A 22,128-nucleotide genomic window follows, 5' to 3' on the forward strand; every position below is an offset into this window, starting at 1 on the left:
GTGTTTGCAGTCCTGCCCTGGCTGGCACTTCTGGGAAGGTGATGGGCAGGAGCATGGATTCACCTCAGCCAAGGCTGTCACTTGGATATGTGGAAGTGATGATTCATGTGCGTTAAATATGGTGACAGAGAGGTCTCTTTTCCTGTCTGAGTTCACCTGGGTTGTACTTTGTTGTCAGATCTCTCCTCTTTGCACTGTTAAGTTTATTTTTATCTGCTTCTCATGGAATCCACTCCCCAATTCCTTCTGAGCAGGAAAAAGGTCCCAGGAATCCTGTGCTTGGCAGGGTGCCAGTGCTTTCCTGCTCAGCCCCTGCTCCCCGTGTCTGGAAGTGCTGTGGTTGGGATGGAACACTCCCAGAATGACAGGCCTAACTTTAGTAAACAGGAGAGAAGAGGAATGTCAGAGTTCTCAGCCTGGTGCTCCAGAAATTACTGTCATGTGCAGCCCCTGCTCCTCACAATGGATGTTCCATGGAAAGCTCTCCCTGCCAAATGCCTTCTCCTTCCCTGCAGAGCTGTCACCGCTAATGAGTGACTCCACTTGGAGGTGTCTGTGGCTAAACATACCACAAGCAGCATTTCCCTGTCGGTGCATCACTGCATCTGCAGGCAAATAGTTTGGTGTTTAGTTCCTTGCTCTGGAATCTGCTCTCCTTTTGGATAAAAATAAACAAAAAAATCTTGGAACTTTTAATTTAAATTTGTCATTTGCAAAAAAAAAAAGGACAAAACAACCTGCCTAGGAAATAGCTGCACTTCCAAACCAGTTTGGTCAACACAGACATTCTGCTAATACTCATCTAAGCTTTGCCAAATAAATGGTGTTTTAGCAAGTCCCTGTGGCTGGCCTGCAGCCTCTGTGAGGTTGCTGTTTCAGGGGTACAGTATTTTCACCTTCATATCGGCTGATGAGGACCCGGCTTGTGAAAAACAAAGCTAAAATGAATCCAACACTCCAGTTGTTTTAGTGAGTCATATCTTTAGTGCTGTTAGGTAACGCTGTTCTGACAAGGATCCTGCATGAAATGGCCTTTTTAAACAGGAAATGAAGCTTGAAAAAGAATAGTTGCATTAGCTGGTGTTTCAAGCAGAGCTCTGCTTGGTTCTTTAATGTGTCTGACCTGCCTCCCTCCACTTGTGTCACATAACCGTGGGAATCTGGGACTCCAGGTCACTTAAGAAATCAGCTGCATCCCCCCAGCTCTGACTGACTGAGGTTATAGACTGAGCTGCTCCATGTCTGGGCTTTGCTAGAGCAATTCTAGGTCCTCAGCTGACATTGTTACTCAGGTGATGGATTTCCTCCCAGCTAAACCCGCTGTTCTTAGAGGGGACTCTCCAAACAGGGGCATTTCACTGTCCCTTAGTGTTCAGGATTTTTTTTCCAAGTCTGAGACACCAAGTCAGGACACATCATGCTCATTTTGTATATGCCAGACAAGTGACAAGCACTTCTTGAGTTTCAAATCCCCTTTGTAGTGACTCTTAGATATTTCCTTTACTGTAATTTCAAGTCAGCACAGGCACAAGTTTCTCAAAATATTAATGGACTACCAGCTAATTTAATGTGGAAAAAGCTTTTCCCCAAACCTGCAGCCATTTCTTAGCTATTAGAGCACTTCTCTGTCCACCACAACTGAAGTGTGGTGAGTGCCTGGGGCTTGAAGTGAAATGTATCTTTTTTTCTCCTGTAATAATTATATTTTAACTCATGTGACAACATTTCTCTGTTCAGAAGCTCTGTTACATGTCCAGAGATCAGCACAGGCTGCAGGGATGGGGATAAATGTGGGTTTGGAGCCCCTTCACACCCAAAACCCGGGAACATGCAAGAATTCTTCCCTTGAGTTTATGGCAGAGGTGGAGTCTCTTCAACTTCAGGGCAGAGGTGCTTCAGCAAGGGCACATACACTGTCTGTGTCTTCAGGTGGCACAGCTAAATGCCCTGGAAGGTGACACGTTTTCACCTTCAGGAAGGACTCACACCAGGAGGTGGTGTGGATGTCTGGGCTAGGAGGAGACACGGTGGCTGTACAAGGATTTCTTGTTGCAGCATCCTCATGGCTGTGCCAAAGGCAGCTGCAGAATCAACCATTTGGGGATTTATTTTTGCCTGTTCTCTCCACTGCTCCTCAGGTGATGGTGGAGAACTCTGACTTCACCCCGTCACAGGTTGGCTGTCTCTTCACATTCCTGGCCCGTCAGCTCGCCAAGCCCAACAACACCTTGTTTGTCAACAGGACACTTTTTGACCAGGCAAGTATCCTCTGTGTGTGTGTGAAATTCCAAGCAGTATGCTCTGTGTTTCCGTTTGGCTGTCACTGTGGGAGAAACAGGGTCGGGTCCTAGGAAGTGTCCAAGGCCAGGTTGGATGGGGCTTGGAACAACCTGGCCTCGGGGAAGGTATTCCAATCCCCTGCAGTGGGCAGGGACAAGATGGTCTTTTAAGGTCCCTTCCAACCCAAACCATCCTGGGGTTCTGTAAGGGGTGCCAACTAAAATGACATGAGTGAGGTCATAGAGCATGTTTGTGTAGCTGGTAGTTTTTAGTTTGTGTAGCCACTACCCTTCTCTACTGTTGAGAATAGCCTGAGATGCACCAATGGATGCCTGAAGCTTGCATGGGTTAAGTTTATATCCTAGCTGAAGTCCCAGAAATTCCTGGGACTGGGGAGGAGGCTTCGTTGGCTACAGCAACTGTGTTATGATTGCATGGATATACAGACACTAATGAAAAACAAATTACAAAATATGTGTCCTTTGTTGTAATTAAAGACCAAAGAACTCTGTGGAGGCTAAGTGGCTTTGGATTAAACACTTTAATTCCAGATATATTAAATGCTATGAATTGCATGATTTCCTGTTTTTCTGGGTGAGATGGCACAGTCTAGGAGAGGAATCAAGAGGGTCAGTGTGGTGGTTGCAGCTGTTTGGTGTGTAGTTCAAGGCAGGACCATGGGGTTCCCCGAGTTCCCCAAAGTTTGGTTCTAGATCCTGGTGCAGAGTCGTGTGTTTCCCCCTGGAGTCCTTCAGCAGTCCTTGCTTACTCCAGTATTCCCAGTTTAGGCACAAGACCAGGTAGGGAGTACACTCAGATTGTCCCGTTGTGCCGTGTTGCTGTTGCCTGTGCTGATGCTCAGGATCTACCCTGAGCTCTGTGCTCCCAGCTGGGCTGTCCAGGCCTGACTGACCCCACCTCGTGCCCCTGTGCAGGTCCTGGAGTTCCTGTGCAGTCCGGATGACGACTCCCGCCATTCCGAGAGGCAGCAGGTAATGACCTTCGGGGGAATGGTACCTGGAGCACCAGGGGAGGCCGGGCTGGGGAGCAGCATTTGGCCTTGGGGAGCAGAGGAAGAACTGGACGGTGCAGGAGGGAAGGGTCCTGCCCCAGCATTCCTGCAGGAGAGCCCTGGCAGCAGCAGGAACAGAGGCAGGGAAGTTCTTGATAAGCACGTGGCCTTCATATTTAATGGACAATCAATTTAAGAATCAGGAAGATAAGCCCTGCTTTAATACCAAGAGCAGGAGCAGAGTGTAATGGCACTGGCTGTCCAGCTGCTGCTGCCCTATAAATAACTGGTGTCCAATCTCTGCAGGTCCTGCTGGAGCTGCTCCAGGCAGGAGGGATAGTGCAGTTTGAAGAGAGCCGTCTTATCCAAATGGCAGAGAAAGCTGAATTGTAAGTTCCTGTACACATTATGTAAATGCTGCCTTTAGATCTTGTGTGTGATTATTTAAATACTCTCTTTAAATCTCCTCCACAGCTTTTTTTTCCCTCCACATTTCTCGTTCCCTCTGTGCAACTGTGTTTGGGATGATTTTCCCTGTGCATTCACATTCACGTGCTTCATTTGAGACAGTCACGTTTAGCCCCAGTGTGTCTGTCTGTCCCTGAGTGTTCTTACAGAAAGCATTGTTGAGAAAGGAGAGGGTGGAGCTGTGGAAACCCTTCAGGAGAAGCCCTGTGGGAGTTGATGAGTTTTGACATTCCCTGTCCTGGAGCCCGGGCTTTGCTCAGGGGTATAGTGGGATATTGGAGTGCTCTGCCACTCGCAGATGGAGCTGACTCGTTGGGATGAGACCCACAGGTGGATTTAAAAGCACGATGGGGTCTGGATACACCCCCGTGGTACTTGTTTTAGAAATGAGTAGGAGGGACAAAAACAGTGTCTGGAAAGGCTAAAAATTTCCAGCATCTCCTTTAGATGCTTTATGATTCCAGAAAAAGCCTGTCATGCCTGAACAGAGCCAGCCAGGGAGGGCACCTTCAGCCACGTTGTGTGTTTGGGTGTTACATGAATGAATCCACTGTGCTACAGCGGACCAGTGCAGTGGTGGGGGCTGCCATGCCTGTGTCCTAAAAGGAGTGACTCCATCCAATTTTTTTGTTTTTGTGCTTGCTTTGGAGAATTTGACAGCCAGGCCCCCCAGCTCAGCCACTTCCATGAGAACTAAAAGAGCTATGGTGTAATATTATTTATCAAACTTCTCATTAAAATAATGAAGATGTTTGTTAAAATCTGAAGGTAGGAAGCTGTGTTCTGACACACTGTTGAGTCACGTTCAGCGAGTTTCTTCACATGAGTTCTGTGGATTGGCCTACCTCAGAGCAGAGTGCTGTAGGAATAAGGGAGGTCATCTCTGACAACAGAACCTGTGAAACCTGATTTCATTGAGGATTTTTGTCCTCTGTCCCTTGTCTCTCACCTCAGTAACTCCAGTTTTCTGTGTTCTGTGATAATTTTCTGAATAAAGGCCAGTTGTCCTGGGGCTGATACCAAGTGGCATCTGTAAACAGGAGCCACCAAGCCTGTGTGCTGAACACCTCCATGGAAGATGCTTCCCAGTGCTGCCTCCTGTTCTGCTGGCTCAGCTGAGTGGGGGTTTCCTAACATGGGAAGTGTTTTCCTTTCAGCTTCCAGATCTGTGAGTTCATGTACGAGCGGCAGTTTCGCTACGACAGAATCATCGGCTGTTACCTGCGGGACCCCATGAGAAAGGTGAGGAAATCTGGTGCTCCTGGCCCTTCTCCCTGGCCATGCAGCCTGTCCTGCCAGCCAGAGCGATGGGCACAACTGCCCTGTTCTGCTGTCATAATTAACTTCAAAATGTTCTTTACAGTTGAGCTTTCTTAGTTATAGTCAAAGCTTTTTGTGTTTGTGTATTGGAGAGGAGTTGATTTTTATTCTTTTTTTAAGCCTCAGAGTTTTCCTTCAGGTTATAAGTTAATCAATGCCAGGACATAAACCCTGAGTGCAAGGTGGCATTTCTTGCAGATGTTTCTAACTCAGTGCTACTTGGCTTCCGCTCCCGGTCCACTCTTTTATCCCCTGCCCACATCTCTCTGCCCTTACTGTCTCTTCACAGTTACCTTCTGCTGGTGCTTGAGCTGCATATCTGCCACAGTTTTCTGAGGTATTCTCTTCCCTACCACCAAGAGAAGTTGGGGTGAGAGTCTGGCAAATGTGAGCTCACCAGCTCCTTACAAAACCACAATGCTGAACGTTGTGTGGGTGAAGGAGTTGGAACAGAGGGTTGTGACTGTTGAGATGGTCAGAAACCACAGTACAGGAGAGCATCTGAGCTGAGGGCAGTGCAGGAGAGCCTGGGGGAGAGGCTGATGTCAAAGAGGGATTCAGGAATGTGCTGGGAAAACTGACCTACCCTCTGGCAGGGTGTTCTTTTCTCTGCCTATGCTCCTGGCTAGAGTGTGATGTCCTGTCCTCTTTCCCTGTGAGCAAGAGTGGGACATTTCTAATAGTGGAAGAACAATTCTCTTTGACCTCAGTGCTTAACACATTAGCATGGGGTTCCTCTTGGCTCTTTTTCCCTGGCAGTTCTTTAAGAGCTATTTAGGGACATAGAACCTCTCCTGCTGATAACTCATCCTGACTTGCTGAGGGAGGGCTACCCTGGGGCCCTCCCAAGGCTGTTGAAAGGTTCTCCCTTACCCAAGCCCAGTGCTGTCAGCAGTGCTGCAGAACACACTGCAGCATTTATGGGTTTGTGCCTTGCAGGAAGAAGTTTTCAACTACATTCACAACATCCTGTCCATGCCTGGCTACAGTGCTGAGGAAAAGCAGTCGGTGTGGCAGAAAGCTCTGGACCACATAGAGGTAGGTACAGCACATCCTGCACCCAGGGGCCCCCAGCTCCTGCTAATGGCTCTGGGATCCTGCTGGGTGCTTTTCCATGAGCACAAGTGTCCCAGTGTTGAGTCACAGCTGTGGAGACAGCTCTGCCCCAAGCTTTAGTGCTCTCATGTAAGTGCATCCCTTGGATTCAGGCTGGCTTCCTTGGTTTCCTGCTGCTCTTTGGATAATGGAGCCTTAATTGCGGGTGATGACTCCTGAGTGCTGTGCAGCAGGGAAGGGATCCATTAGCAAGGCATTTACCTCCAGCAGCAGCAGGGTCAGGGCATGGCTGTCTCTGACCTCACAGTCTGTGGTGTCCAGTTCCTCCTTACAGTGACAACAGCATTCAGCCTTGGCACCTGCCACGTCTGACCTGTGGGGAGACGGGGTCATGGCTTCTCTCTGAGACACAGACTGCTTCCAGACTTCTCCAGCTCATCATTTTCCCCATGTCTTCAGTCTCTGTCTGCTCCAGGGGATGGAGATGTGCCTGAAATAATTGTCCCCTCAGTAGATGTCCCCTCAGGGAATCCATTATAGTTGTAGTTCTGGGTGGTGTCAGTGCCCTCTAGGGTGATCTGGAGATAAGTCAGGAAAGTGGGATTTGTGGTCAGTGCCACTCTTACTTTCCCCATCATCCAAAACAGCCGTAACCCCTTGAGATTTATCTTGAAAATAAACCCTAAGGCTTCTCTTCAGTCACAGTAGTGGTCCTTTTCTCTCCTCAGGCAAGTTGATGCTAAGGAACTTCTTCAGCTAGTTTTTTTCCCACATGCATGTTTCCGAAATTTTTCTTTTTTTACTTTATAAAACAGTTGTTTTTGTTCAGTAAAGCAACATTTTCTCCTTTTTAGGTTCAGCAGGGGTCTTTGGGAAGGGTTACCGGGTGTACAGTATTGGTTTGAGGCAGTTGTTTCTCAGTTATTTGGAAGTGTGGCTGCATCTGGAAGGGTTAGAAGCAAAAAGCTCACATTCTGGGTTCTGTAAACTTGTATGGTAGGAAGCCTTTTAGGTCAAGTTTGACAGAAGGCAAAGCCACAGGCATTTAAAAGATTTATTTTTTTCCTTCTATTGCAGTAAAGAAACTACTTTGTGTTTTTTCGCGTCTGGGCAGGTATCAGTCACAGTTTATAGGAAACTTACTTTTAAAGCTCTGGGTTCAAGCCTGTTAAACCCTGTTGCCATTGGACTGAGAAATTCCCGAGGGCCAGGTGAGGGCTTTGTTCCCTCTCTCCTGCTGGCTCTGGGAATGTCCTTTGGTAGGGGGGAAAGGCAGTTGTCAGAAAACCTGGTGCATGACTTCCTCTCCTTAGGGACTGACTTGGGGTCTCGTTGGTGTGAAGTTTTGTGTTCTCCAAGGCTTTTTGGGTATTAAAATCATCAGCTTCCAAAAATGCCACTCTTACAAACTACCCTTCCTTCTGTTTTTTCCAGCTTCACTCTTTGTGTGATGGTGGTTTATTTTACACTTCATCTGGGCAGAGGTGCAATCACAGCTTGCTGACACTGCATGATGGTATAGCTTGTGGAATGAAAAGCAGTTTTGTTTTTGTTTTGCCTCCCTCCCAAAGGAGCTGCTGGTGCTGAGCCCAGGGAAGGCAGCTGAGCTGGCAGCCATCCACTTCAGTGAGAAGATTGAGAGCATCATCTCCACCCTCCAGGTGAAGTGTCCAACTCCATGGATTTGGGGCTTCTGTTCTTGCCCTTCTTGTAGGAAGGGGTTGTTGAGATTAGTGGTAAGTTGGTTGCTGCTGCATCAGAAACAGAAGAAAAATAAGTGGTGGCTCCTGAGCGGCAGGAACTGCTACATTTAAATGATTTGGCCTGTTTGTAGAGTTCTGGCCCTAAAAATGTACCATCTCAGAGCTGCTGGTTGCAGCTTTTAGTTGGAGCTCAGTGTGGCTTGCAGTCACAGAGTTACTGTCAGCAAACATACCCTCAGAATATTTATGCAGGACATGCCTAAACCAGCCTCTTCAGCAGGTACCACCTGGGAACTGTGTTTTCTGTAATGGATATAGTTCAGGAATCACTGCTTTATGGCACAGTATTTAAAATAACAACACTCTCCTCCTGTTGTACAGGACCAGTTCTTGCTCTTCCAGTTCCTGAGGAGTCTCCTCGATCCAAGGTATGTAGGAATTGGGCCTGTTTACAAATTACAGCTTGAAAACATGGATTAAAACCAATTCCACTGAAACACTGCATCAATAGTCAGCCTAGAGGCAAGATTAGGTTTAAGAAAGGTGCTCAAACTGCCCCAAGCTGAGCAGAACAGCCCTGACTGAAGTGTTCTGGGGAGTGTCCTCCAGCAGAGCCCCTCAGCTGCCTGCCTGGGGAGTGCTGTGCTTCCAGGGTATGCTGGGGGGCTGGGAATGGCTGTGGGATGGGGACCCTGGGGCTGAAACTGCCATTTCCCTTCTCAGAAACCCTCTGATCGGTGACTTGAGCGAGGTGCCCAAGTTTAACTCAAATAGAAAAGCATTTTGTTCTGTTGACATCTTTAATTTGTCTTGTTTCAGAACTGCTGCCATATTTCCCTGCAAGCTCCTCTCTTACCTACTTGCTTGCTCCATCTACTCTGTTCTCTCAGTTCTTCAGCACTGACTGTTCTTTCTGTTGAATCAGTTTTAAATGCTACAAGACCTTGATTTTATTTATTTATTTTGTAAGACATTTATGTATGCACAGCTCCAGTTGCTTTCCAGCTATTGTTAATGCAGTTGAAGGAGGGATCCTGTTTTGTCAATTATTTACAAATTAATTGTGCCTTAGGAGGAGGAGGAAGAGGTAATATTATCCAAATCCAAGCATTAATATTTTGGTTCTTGAAGTGTAACACAAAGCATTCTTTGGAAGCTAAACCCTGGAATTAATCAATCACTTTCTGGATTTTGTTAGATGTAAATGCAAAAAAACCCCAGCACACAACACCCAGACCCAAAGACATGTTTTGTTATTCCCTGAGTTTTCCAGCCATGTTTGTGTGGAAGGTGTTTATTTCCATGCCTCCTGTGTACCTGAGAAGTCAAAACAAAACCAGAATTCTGCCAAGAAAATGTCGTGGTTGGGTTTTACAGGAAAGAAATTAAGTGACATAGTTAATAAATGATTAATTAAATAAAAAAGGAAGTTAAGGAGAAATGAAACCCAGCTGGAAGTTAAGTAGGACTTTGTTTATGCTGTGCTATCACTTGCAGCAAGCGGGAACCAGTGAAGGTAGTAATTAACCTGGATTTTAATCTTATGCACAGAGTGCCTCCGTAATCTCTGAGTAATAAACATATCTAATTTCACTCTGCCATAATTAGAGCTAAATAGCCCCATTTCTGCTGTACTTACCTTGTAATCACTAGCAATATGTGATATGTTCAAACCAGCAATGGGAAGCAACTTCCTGCCTCTCATCTTCCCACGGATCCCTGCTGTTCCCCCAGGGCTGACAGTCCATGAGGTGCCTTGGTCCATGTGGCCTTATTTTCCTAACACTCATCCCAGTGTTAGTAAATCATCGTTTTTACTAACAGATCATCCCAGGTCTGTTCTCAGTGCTGGGAGGTTGTTTGATTCCTCTAAGACCTATTGGAAGAAGCTGAACTGGATCCTGAGGGAGGCAGGGAAAGAGGGAAAATCATTCTCTGCAGAAACACCTACACCTTGTAGTATATTCATACATTCCACAGTGATTAGGTTCTACTGAAAACATCTGTCTCTTTTCAGTCAATCTAAATGTTTATATGCTTTTCTTTGAGCAAAATTCTTATTAAAATAAAGACCCTTAGAGCAGCAAATGAGCTTTTTAAGGTCTCAAATACAAATGATTGCTTTTATCATATGGGGACACAACTCATCGTGCTGATCTAAGTATCCTAGTTGGTGGAATTGCATTAGGGATTAATTTGGCCCATTTAATTTAGCTAGAGATTTATTTTAGAGGAGGTGGAAAGGGGGGCAGGGAGGAAACAGGGTTAACAGGAATTGCCTGGGGAAATTAAAACCAAATGTCTATGTGTTTGTAGCATAAAGCAGCCCCAGGAAATAGAGAATGTTGTGGGGATTGCTCAGCTCATTAACCAGAGCCTTTGCTACATTTCCATTTTAAACTCTTGGGTTTTTCTCTAAAAAAGCCCAAACACAGTGAAGCATGTTTGTGTGTTATACCAACAATATGAACTTATTTATCAACACAGTCTTCTGGGTTTATAGATACATTGACAGATACCTCAACTTCTAGTTCTGTTACACGGGCAGGGGGAGATGTTTGGATGGTTGTATTGGAGATGGACATCACCTCATGGAGCTGAGCAGGACCTGCAAGGCTCAGGAGTGGTGGTTAGTTTTAGTCATTATCAAAATCCTGCTTTCTTTCCATTCTCTGTTCTCTGCCTTTCTTGATGAAGTGGTTAAGGAAAGGTCAGCTTGCTCACAGAATCATGAATACTGAGTGCCAGAGTTATTTCCAGAGTAGAAGTTTGTTCTCGTACTGTAAATGTATGACTTGCCATTTTTCCTATTTTGGTAGACAAGAGATGATTTTAGATCAAAAGGGCTTTATTTGAGTCTACTCACAGGAAGAGCAGAGCACTGCCTCTCTCCCTGGCACCAGGGGAGTTCACAGGGGGGTTGTGGTGGGAGGAGCGGGTGGTGAATGCAGAAGGCCAGAATTCAGGGTTCTTGTTTGGCCATTCCAGGCTCCATTGTCTGATGTCAGAACACAGCAGTTTGGACACCAGTTTTTGTCCATATTATGGACACTGCTCAGCACCTGGGTGAGGCTTTTGTTTCTGGGCACACATCACTTCCAATCCAGTGACTGACACTGGAATCACAGTAAGCTGCTGTTGGCTTGCTGAGGGCACAGCACTCTCCTGGCCTTTCCTGGATGAAAATATTCCTGTTGTAACTCCCAGGAAATACAGGATCACATTGAACATCAGACCTTTTCCATCACATGACTGTAGGGTTTGTACATCAACACATCTTCCCTGATTAGGAATTTCTGTTTGGATAGGTAACAAAATTAAATACGTACCTTAATCCATTTTCTTTCCTAACAGGAGCTTCAGCAGAGCTTAAAACCCTGTTTCCTAGGCAGAGTAAACTCCTGCTGTTTCTCTGTGTGGTTCACCAGTCCCAGAAGGGCCAAGGGAAGTGTGATGTGCAGTGGCAGTGAGCTGCTGCTCATGTGAGGGTTGCAGGTGCTGTGTCTGACTCTAGGAGAGCATCATCCTTCCAGTCCTCACTCTGAGATCTCTTGCTTTGTGTTACTCTTTTTAAAAACAAGGTCAGTAGAAAACAGTCAGAACAAAGGGACATGGGCACTGCTTACAGTTCTCTTCTCTCCTTCCCTCCCCCCCCCCCACTTTGGGTGTTTCTTTAATAAGAAGCCCAGGGATTAGAAAATGGGGACATTTCCCTAAAAGAGGCCTGAGTTCCTGTCTCAGTGAGGTGAATCAAACGGATCTAACACTAATATTTGATAAAGAAGTCGAAGAATTTCAGGAACATTAGCAAAAAGCAACAAACTGTTTCTTCAAACACATGCAGAGCAGGTCTGTAGCACACACAGATAATCAGGATCTGAAAAGACAACTCAAACCATAAGGTTTCATTGAAGAAAGTTCTTTGTGCCTCTTTACCATGGAACTGCTGAGGATGTGTCTGTGCTGGTCTCTGTCTTCACAGGGGTCTTTGATAGTCTGGTTTATAGTAAGGCATCAGGATAATATGTTGTGGATGAAATGCCTGCTGAGAGACCCCCAGCACCAGGAACTAGTAGAAACAGCATAATTTTCCTCTTAAAACCAGATTTTTTAAAGTTCTGTACTAGGGGTGAAAGACGACACACAATGGATTAAGAAACTCTTCTTTCCAGCCAACTTTCTGGGCTAGAGTTTGACTTGAGTCTCTTGTGCCTGTTTTATTGCAGAGAAGGCATTAACCAAGAACTGATACATTTACCACCCTCCATCACTGAGCAGTTCATTGAGCTGCTGTGCCAGTTCAGCCCAGACCAGGTCCTGGAGACACTCAGAGTTCTGGAATATTGCAGACTGGAAGAAACCATCCAGGTAGGAAAGACATGTACGAGGCCAGGGGCCAGGAGATGCATTCAAATCAGCTCCTGCCTCTTTGAAGTGCTGTAAAGGTACTTGGATTAGTTCCTGGATGGTCTCCCAATCCATTTCTCCCACTCTCTGTTCCCTCTGCTCTCGTGCAGCACAGTTAGATCTGTTTAATACACTGACTCTGGGTTTGGTCTCAGGGTTAATAAGAAAGAGGCTATTAGTGCTCTGAAGCTGCTGAGAAACTGCAGAGGGGAGGGTGGCTGTGTTACTGCTGAATAATCGTGGTGGAGGTGTATGAAGTCGTGAGCCTGGGGTTTTTGGGAAACAACGCTGCCAAAATGTGACTAGTGCTGGGAGAGCAACTGTTCCTTCCCTTGATGACAACGCTAGCAGTAATTTTTTAATGCTGGTGGTGGCAATAGTTGAGAAATGAGGGGCTGTAGGAGTGCAGCTCAGCCTGGGTAACCTGAGCACAGCACACAGGCCTGGCCATCTGGCCCTCCTTGTCTCGTGGGGTAAACAAAGCCTGGCAGGCTTCTTAAGATTTTTTTTTTACATTTACCTTTCTTTTCCTCCTTTCAACTCAGATAACCCAGAAACATCAGCTCCATGAAGCTTCTTCGTATTTACTGGAGAAGAAAGGAGATATCCACGGTGCCTTTTTGGTTATGCTTGAGGTACTGAAACCCTGAACGTGGCACTTTTGCCATGCCCTGCCATCAGCAGGGGCTGTGCTCAGGTTTGATGTTGTCCTTGCTCCTCGTTTTGTTTCCCATTAGAATCCATGGAAGCATTTCCCTGCTGTCAAATAGCAATATGTTGAGTTGTCTGTGGGCTCAGCATATCAGTGTATTTTTCTGGCAAGTCTTCAAACATCCAGTAGATAATAGGTGCTGAAATTTGTTTTTCTGCTTTCCCTTCCGTATTTGAAAAGACATTTATGGTACATTAGTCATACTGGGGAGGAAAATGGGGGGAGCCTTTGCATCCCACATTTTCCAAACAGTTCTGTGAGGATTCTTGGGCGTGAACTATCAGGTTTACTGTTCTGTGTCCTCTCTTGTGTTTCAGCGATTGCAGAGAGAGTTGCTGATGCTCACTCAAGAGGATGAAAGTAAGAGTCATCAAGTGAAATCTCATTTTCTATTAGATAGATAAACACAAAAATGGAAAGTGCTTGTGCCTGACACCTGGCATAATGAGATCCTGTTTCAAGTTTCTGGGTATTGCAGTGACTTCTTTTTTATTGATATTTACCTGGCTGTGGTAGTTGTTTGAGTGACACTTCCTCACTGATACTCTTGCTGGAGACCTAGAGCAGGTGCCCTGTCAGCTTTTTCCATTGTGACTGGTGCTCTCACTGCCTTACCAGACACATTTCCTGTGCCAGAATCCATTCCAGCTCATTGCTGAGCCTTAGCTGGCATTACATGTGAATAGTGATGAGACACAGCTGGAAGTAGCTTTTTTTTTCTGAAGCAAATTTCTCAGATAAATACGAATATTCTCCCTACAGAAAATGAGTATATGCACAGATGTGCTGTTCACTAGCCCAAGGACTCACGGGCACCTAATTAAGTGCAGTGCTCATAGTTGTTACTTAATTGTGTCCTAAACCATAGCTAAGATCTTCCTTATTTGATTATGTGAAATGTTTTATTTGCCCAATTTATTGTGCTATTCAGGAAAAGTGCCAAAAATCAGGACTTGTCTTTATAATAATTTGGTTGCTGACTATAGTGAGCAGACTTTAGATGAACAGCATGATTTCATTTTGCAGAAGGATTGGGAGTTTACATATCTCATAGTTTTTTATAATTGCAGTTTGTTTTTTTTCCACCAACTCTTAGGCCAAACTGAACCCTCCTTGCTAGAAAAAATTGAAGATACCTTAATGAAAACAATTGCCCTTTGCCAGAGGAATTCACACAGTTTAGACCAGCAACAGAGAGAGGTAAGGGAATCAAAGAATGTGTCACTAAAATCAGCAGAACCCTGTGTGTTTCCTGAAACACTCCCTTCTGTTCCCCTTCCTTTCCACATCCACTGGATACTGGTGTGCCTCAGGCTCTCTCCTCCCTGTGTTCTCCCTACAGTGGTTCAGATTTTAGACCCACAAGAGAGAAATCCTCCCTCCTAAGGATGAAACACAAAATGTCATCAGGGAGGCAGCAGATGAGCCAACATCCTGTCCCGTTTTAGATCCAGTCGAAGTTTTGGCTTGAATGTCAATCAGACGGTGCAGGAGGCATTGTGAGCTTCGAGCCAACTTCCTGGTAGCACAGAGCTGATGGTGCTGTCACTGTGGCTGCAGAGCATGTTCACAACCCCCCAGTGTAGTGCCAGCCTGGTCTGGGAGGGTGGAGGCAACCCAGCTGGCTTGAGCTCCTGTAGAGAGCTGGGTGTGCCTGTCTCCTGGGGCTGGGGCTGCATTCCCATTTTGCCAGGGCACCTTTCTTCCTGAGATTCTGCATGATTTACATATCTGAACTCAGAACTGAGAATGGTTTGTTCCCATGTCTGGGGAGGTGGCAGGGCTGGAAGTCAGGAGTTGTGTAATCTCTTCACAAGCACTGTCCAGGGTAGAGGGGACCTGCCCGGTGTCTTCTCCAGAGGACAAAGGATGTTGTGCAACAAATGGGGAGAGAGTTTAGATGTCCCTTTCCATCTGGGATCCATTTACTGTGCTACTCACTCTGTGAGCTGTCTCTACACCAGAGAGTTTGTGTCTCACAGGGAGAAGTGGCTGGATGAAGTAGAAGGAGGTTGTTGTGCCAATCCCAGTAAAGAAACAGGTGAGAATGGAGAGAAGGAGCCGAAGGCCTGTGCTCAGACCCTGATCAAAGAGGATCTGGGTCTGAGATGAGCAATGGAGACTGAAAGCAGATCCCCAGGTGCTTTGCTCTGAGGGTGCTTTAACATGTTTCAGTGCTGTCCTACTGCAGTCAGGAGAAATGCAGTTCTCACAGTATGGAAGAGTCTTTGCAAAGGGCCTCTGACATTGCTCAGAGCTCATGTTTAGCACTGCCCTGTTCTTACTGGGTTTTTCCCTTGCATTCCATGATTTCAGGCCCTGTGGTTTCCCCTGCTGGAGGCCATGATGTCCCCACAGAAATCCTCTGGTTCTTCACAGTGTCGATACTCTGAATGTGAGTATTTTGGTCTTGTAACCCCAAATGTGAATCACAAGTGGTGTGCTGTCTCTCCTCTGCTTAAAGAACAAAAGAAAAGCAGTTTTGGTATTCCATTCCTAAATATTCTGCTCCCTGACCTGCAGGGACTGTAGGACTGACCTCAGGCTGGGTGTTTGGTCAGGGAGATGGTATTTTTAATTTATTTTTTATTTTGTCTTGAGTGGAGGAAGGTCTCTGCCATAGGCTGTGCTAGTAAGTTGGTTCCATTGAGGATGGTCTCTAAAGGAGCTGAGTGTGCACGAAGGCTTTGTGGGTTGGAAGGAGGTTGTAGTCAGTGCTTTGGGAACTCCTGACACAGTACTCTCATTTTTCATGCCCAGCCCTTTTGGGCACTTCCCCCTGCACCTGCTAATTATCCCCCAAAGAAGCTGAACTGCTGAGTCCATGCATATGTCAATATTGGCTCTTATTTAGGGAATTGGGCATCTGGAAACAAGTTTCAGAGGTCACTGCTAGGAAGTTTTAGAGTCTGTGGGGCCATAACGTGGACAAGGCATCCAAACTGGCTTGGGATAGCAGTAGGAAAAGTGAATGACAGTGCTACAAGGTAAGTCAAAATGGGAATGTTCACTGTGGGGGTGTGGGAGAGAAATCAGAGGCATCGTGGTATCAAAGCCTTGTGCTACAAAAGGCCATGTGTGCTTAGTGCAAAACCCGCAGAAGGAGAAATAGAAAAGTTGTTTTCAAACTAGAACATGTGACCTGAAATAAAACTCTTTATCTGTAAGACTGATCTCTCTACTCCCTGAATCCTAATGAAGTGCTGGTGGCTGTTGTGTTTGACATTCCAGCTTTGAAGAGTTTGACAATGCAGGTGCTGAACAACATGGCTGCGTTCATTGCTCTGCCCTCCATCCTGCAGAGAATCCTCCAGGTGAGTTCCTGCAGAGAGGACGATTTCACCAAACTGGGCCACTCATGACCTTGGGCTGAGTGGTCATGAGCTACTCTAATGTGTTAATTTGCAAAACATGTGAAAGCTGAGGTTGGGATTTAACAACAAACCTTGAGAAATGCAGAAAAAGAATTAGAAGAATTGTCTACTCTGCAGAGTAGAATTCAGTCATTGAACTCATTGAACATGAGACAGCGTTGAAACGCTCTTCAGGGTTTGTGCTCCAGGTGAGAGGAGAAGAGAGCTTACAGGCTTCACAGGGTGAACACACCTCGAGCAACCTGCTGGTTTGATCTCAATACTCTGCACAGTCTTGGAGTTTGGAACAAATCATAAGACAGCTAAGGATGTTGTAAAAGAGCAGATAAAAAGTGTGATCAAATGGAATGTGGTTTTATCAAAGGTAGAAAGTGCCGAGCAAACCTAATGGCTCTTCAATAACTTATTTTGTCTGCTTTTAGCTGAGACATTGGATTTAGTTTCCTGTTGGCCTTTGATGTTTCATGTAGGCAGGAAAGGATGGAGAAGCTGTAAGTGGGGAACTGCCAAGGAGGCTTCTCTGGGTTGTGCTGAGAACTGCCAGGATGGGGTGAGAGTCAAACCAGTGACCACTGTGCAGACAACACAGCTGGGAGGTGTTACAGAGTGGGGGAAGATCCCATTCCCCTTGGGATGAAGAGAGATTCTTGTTGGCAGGCTTGAAATATTTCATTCTCTTTTGATTCTGATGGACTCTTCCAGCAGCAATAGAAAATCCCGTTTCCAGAGAGTGGCACTGATGTCCTGGAGGCAACAGTGAGATGTCTTTGTCAGCTGTGGAGGGAAGTGGTTGCTGTGCTGGCTCTGTGCAGAGGCTGAGGGGATGCTTCAGCAGGTGAAGTACTTCTCTGGGGACAGAAATGGGTCAGGCATTCCTGAGAGCAACCCTGGTCACTGGGTTTGGAGGCAGGGGTTGCTGCTCCTGCTCATTCCACTTGCCTGGTCAACCCAACAAATCGTCTGACAAAAGAGAGATTTGGAAAGGCAGATATTTTTGTACAAGTAGAGCAAAAAATGATGACTTCTTGAAATGCTTGCAGAGAGAGAAGGACTGAATTCCAGGTAAAGAGCATTATATCAGTACCTCCTAAGATGGGAGCAGTAATTGGTCCCTTGTAGCTGGGAAACAGGTGTAGGGAAAGCAATGTAAAGATGAAGAGAAGAGCCTGTGGAAGGAGAGGAGGTGTTGATTTACAGGATCTCTAGATAAGTGGACTTGGCCTCTTAGCACTCGTTCTTTTACAGATGCCACTCACACTCATGTATTTGCAAACCCCTCAGGTGTGTGACAAGGAGTGATGTGGCCTGGATGGTTTGTGGCCATAGAGGGGATGTGAACCCCTCACTGGGCATCCTCTGACTGATGCCACCAGCTCAGTCATGTCCTTTACCAGTTGCTGCCTGTTACAAGGTGAATTTTTGGCCCTGAAGCTCACTTAAACTTCTCCAAACTTGTCCTCCTCCTTAGGAGATGGGCTCTTCCACTTCTGTACTGGGTCTTACCCATCTGCTGCCCTCAGTGCTTGGCACCTCCTTGGCTTGTTAGTTGGGAACAGTGTTCTTTGTTACCAGACAGACCCTTCACTGAACATTTCCCCCCACACTGCCCTCACACCAACCCTTCTTTCTGGAATTCTGGGATGCATTGCTCTGGGTCACTGGATGTTTATAGTGTGTTGTGTTAAATTCTTGCTCCAGGGCTTGCAGCAGGTGCCTATGGGAGGGTTTCTGTGGGTCTTGTTTGGATGCACAGCTTGGCCCTTGGAAGAATTGCTTTGATTCAACTGGAAGGCTGGTGTTGGGAATGGTGACGAGCATATCTGGCTGCATGGCCATGTCATGAGTGCCCAGATCAAATGTTCAGGACTCCCGAGCCCTTGCCATGGTGGGGATCAGGAAACGAACTCCCTCTGTGTTAGGCAGGAGGGAGCACTGGATTTTTTGCCTCCCTGTCATCTGCTTCCTTGGATTCCCTGGGAATGCCACCAAAGTGCCCTGCAGGGCAAAATCCCAACGTGGCATGTGTGCCTGGGGCTTTCCCAGACAGCAGGAGCCCTGTGTTGTTAGCTCTGGCTGGGAGTTCCCTTTGCAGAGCTGTGTGATTGCTCTTTGAAGCCGTGGAAAATTCCAAACCCTTCTGCCTCGGCTCTGAGCAGTGCACAGGGCCTTGTTCTTCGTGGTTTTGATGCACCACCTTAACTGTGACCACGGGGCAACTCTGATACCAGCCTCTCTGGGCCCTGGAGTGCAGGCAGCCTTTCCCAAGCCCTCCAAATGTTTCAGTGAAACCCAGAATTGCAAGTGGTGCTTGTCTGACAGTGCCCTCCAAAGCTGTTCCAGCAGAGCTCATGGCTTGGTGGCAGAGCTGCAGTCTGGGAGGGGGAACAGCTGCCCAGGAATTCCCTGGGGGATTTGCTGGAAGGTGGATGACATCAGTAAACTGAGGTAGATTATCTTGCCTTTTTCTGAAGAGGAATTAGAGTATTCCAATTTTAGTGGACTGTTTTTCTTCCTCTTCTGGGCTTAACTGCTTACAGATTATACCTTATGCAAATGTTAACTTTGCAACCAAAATGCTTGGCTAAAGGGCACCTTGCAGGGGCTGTGAGCAGGCCTGCAACTTTCCCAGGGAACAAGGGGGCTCCTGACATCTGCCTGTCACAGCACATCGACCCAAAGGCGTCCAATCAAAGTCCCAAGAAATAATGGTTGATACATTTATGTTCTTGCTCATCCTTAATAGTGTTATGGGGTTATTTATTAACTAGGAAGCCTGAACTAACCGCATTAGGAGAGATAGCAGAGGAATCCTCTTGAGCATTAAGAAAAATTTCATGTTATTAAGGATGGGAGCGCTCTCTGAAGAGGCTGGGGTTGAGTGTTAATTCCCTTACAAAGCTGTAATCCTTCATGAATGTTTTGTAAGCACATGCAGCTGATGCCTCCTACAAAATGGAGAACTGGAGAAGCCAAAAATGTAAAAGCAGCCTGTAGGAAATCCAGAGAGGGGAAGGAAGGAAGGAATCTCTAAAAACTGTTTCAGGATGCCTTTCCTTGTATTTTTTCCCATTCCTGGTTAGGGCTCTCTCTGACTGCTTTTCCTTCCCTGTCCTGGAGGTCAGCCCTGGGATTAATTCTATATACTGTGGTTGGTCTGTCCCCTGGCAGAGGGGAGAAGCTGCAAGTGAATGTGTTTTCAGAGTTTATTAACACTGGTAGCAAAGCAAGGGCTGGAACTTTCCTGGACCTGGAAAGCAGCTGGAATTGGCTGAAAGGGCTGCATGAGCACCCCTGGCCTGTACCTGGATACGACCAGCATGTCCTGATCTGCTGGTGGTGGTGGCACTGGGCAACCAGTTTGGCTCTGGCCTCCCATACCAATGCCATGTTCCCAGGGCAATGCCAACCTGGGAGCAGTGGCTGTGACCTGTTCCTGCATGGTAAATGCCCGTTCCAAGGCAGGGGGGGGCACATTTGTGCCTGGAGCGTGGATTCCAATCCGAGACCGATTTTATAGCGTGGAATTAATGAAGGATATTCCTCCATAAAAGTAATGGCTCCCACAAGGCTCTGGTGACTGGAACTTTTGTGGGGGATCAACGCAGCAAACGGGAAGAAAGCATTAGACTGGCTGGAGAAGTGAACTGAGGGCTGTGGGTTGATTCCTGCTGGAGGCAGAGCTGCAGCCAGGCCCAGGAAGCGCTGCCGGCAGGGAATGGCCGTGGATTCACTGCAGCCAGGCTGGTGTGAGGCTTGGCCAGACCATGTGCTCCCCCTGCACAGGACACAGTCCTTTTTCTTCCTACCTTGCTGTGCACTGTGGATCGCACCACTTGCTGTGCTGGACGTCCTGAGTCCCTGCTGCCCCTCCATAATTCCTGGGGTGACTCAGTGCAATGTACTCCCTGTGCTGTGTTAAAGGGTGCAAGGAAGGGAACCTTGGAGTGTTCAGGCTGTGTGTTCCCCCAGCAGAAAAGGAGCCTCTGCAGCACATACAACTCTTCATGCTCCATCCCCCTGCTCCAAATCCACAGCTGCTTTGGACTCAATGCTGTTTTTATTTAGGCTTGAATGTTGGTGTTTCTGCCTGTCATGTTTCCCATGAAGGCTGTTCAAGAATTCCCTGACTTGCTTTCTGTAGCTGGTTTGGTGATCCCTCGGAGTATTTTGCAGAGTAACTTCCATGCTGCTTCAGCTGTCTTTGTCAGCTTGCTTTTTCACTGTGGATTTTCCTTTCCCAGTCTCAGCATGGAATCATCCTTGCTCCTACTTTCTCTCGTTGATCTCATCCAGAGCTTGTCCTTCCATGTCCTATTTCCATTGTGTCCCCACCATTTTCCCACTCTCTAGATTAGTTTCCTTTCCACATCTTGCCAGTCTCTTATTTTTACCCATGTCCTGCCCGTTGCACCAGACAGCTTCTCTCAGCTCCCAGCAGCTTCCCCCACTGTCCTTCTGTGCCTCTCAGCGGGGCAAAATGCTGTTTTCCAGGTCCAACTCAATGTCTGCCAGTGGAGGGTTTGTGTTCCAAAAGGATGAATTCCCAGACCCTCTTTTGAGCATTTCTGGATAGGTTTGTTCCAGTTACAGGCACTCGTGACCCAGCTGGTGCCACTGTGGGATGGGGAGGGCACGGCCTTGCTCTTCACAGGTCAGACTGGCTGGGACACAGGGACAGGATGAACCTGGATCAAACTGGGCTGCACACATGGATCACAGCCCTGCAGCAGCCAGTAGACCCTGCTAGTGACCTGACTCCTCTGCCTTGCTTCCCATTTTTGTTAAAGACACTGGGAGCCACCACCAGCTGTCCCTGCGCAGTTCCTGGCATGTCCAGTGCCCCGTGAGCAGGAGCCCTCTTGTGCTCTGCAGCAGGGCCTGGCAGGAGGGAAGGACAGTGCCCAAGTCCTCCCGGTTCCAGTGCTTTGCCTGTCTGCTCGTTGGGGAGGCTGTGGTTGCCCTGGCACATCCCACTCCTGTCCTGCACCAAGTGATGCTCCAGAGGGTGCCGGGGTGGTTGTGCAGGAGAAGGAGGTGTTTGGGCTGGAGCAGGGCTGGGGAAGGGTGAGATACACCAGGGGGATGAGCTGTACCACAGCCCTTTGCTTGTGCTGCTGGGACATGGAAATAAAGCTGCTCAGGGCACGTGGAAATCCCTGCTGCAGCACCAGGAGTGCCCTGGGCCCCTCTTCCCTCTGCCATCTGGTGTGGGATCAGGATTGCTTGGCATTTTTGCAGCTGAGGGGGTGTGGGATAAGCTTGGGAGTGAGTTACTCCTGAGTGGGCACCAGCATGGGGAGCAGGGGCCCAGGAGCTGGCTGCCCATGCCATTCTCCAGTCAGCTCCTGCACCTCCTGAATGGAGTTTCCAAGGTCTGAAGTCTTTTCACTCAACCACGCTAATTAGTACTGATGTTGCCATCGACTGATTTTTGCTAATTACCAATTTTCCCTCACTACGTAGGATTGTTCTGCTGTCCTTGGGCACATGCAGCATATTTGACTCTGCAATCAAAGGTTCTGTTGGTGGTGCCAGTCTGGAGCAAAAAAATTGTTTGAGAAGAATCAGAACAGTCATATCCTGTTGTGATTCAACTGCAGTTTTTCATTTCTTCATTCAGGATCCAGTTTATGGAAAAGGGAAACTTGGAGAAATTCAAGGGCTTGTCCTGGGAATGCTGGACACCTTTAACTATGAACAGGTAAGTTGGCTGTGTTTCTGTTCTACCTATGCTGCAAACAGGATTATTTTGGCTGTGTGACCCTGCTGCTCTTCCTCATCTGTCATTTCTGTCTG

At 47.1% G+C, this 22,128-nt stretch overlaps 1 protein-coding gene across 5 annotated transcripts in view; it reads left to right on the forward strand.

The window, feature by feature from the left end:
• The window catches only part of VPS8 (VPS8 subunit of CORVET complex), a 65,753-nt gene that overhangs the window by 28,219 nt on the left and 15,406 nt on the right, over window positions 1–22,128 (forward strand). For 3 of the 5 annotated variants that reach the window (XR_007630334.1, XM_050328058.1, XM_050328059.1), the window contains exons 28-41: window positions 2,139–2,258; window positions 3,216–3,272; window positions 3,599–3,681; window positions 4,918–5,002; window positions 6,020–6,118; window positions 7,708–7,797; window positions 8,221–8,267; window positions 12,066–12,207; window positions 12,792–12,881; window positions 13,276–13,318; window positions 14,055–14,158; window positions 15,275–15,353; window positions 16,190–16,272; window positions 21,953–22,033. Coding sequence is in view for 3 of the 5 variants with exons in the window: in XM_050328058.1 (XP_050184015.1) it covers window positions 2,139–2,258; window positions 3,216–3,272; window positions 3,599–3,681; window positions 4,918–5,002; window positions 6,020–6,118; window positions 7,708–7,797; window positions 8,221–8,267; window positions 12,066–12,207; window positions 12,792–12,881; window positions 13,276–13,318; window positions 14,055–14,158; window positions 15,275–15,353; window positions 16,190–16,272; window positions 21,953–22,033 (1,203 nt within the window). In the remaining 2 variants the exon portion in view is untranslated. Of the gene's footprint in view, window positions 1–2,138; window positions 2,259–3,215; window positions 3,273–3,598; window positions 3,682–4,917; window positions 5,003–6,019; window positions 6,119–7,707; window positions 7,798–8,220; window positions 8,268–12,065; window positions 12,208–12,791; window positions 12,882–13,275; window positions 13,319–14,054; window positions 14,159–14,300; window positions 15,209–15,274; window positions 15,354–16,189; window positions 16,273–21,952; window positions 22,034–22,128 lie in introns of those variants that run through there. The other 2 variants (XR_007630335.1, XM_050328061.1) reach the window with 2 other exon arrangements.

The sequence above is a fragment of the Myiozetetes cayanensis genome, unplaced genomic scaffold (genome assembly GCF_022539395.1).
Source record: "Myiozetetes cayanensis isolate MyiCay16 unplaced genomic scaffold, myiCay2020 scf36, whole genome shotgun sequence".
NCBI lineage: Eukaryota > Metazoa > Chordata > Aves > Passeriformes > Tyrannidae > Myiozetetes > Myiozetetes cayanensis.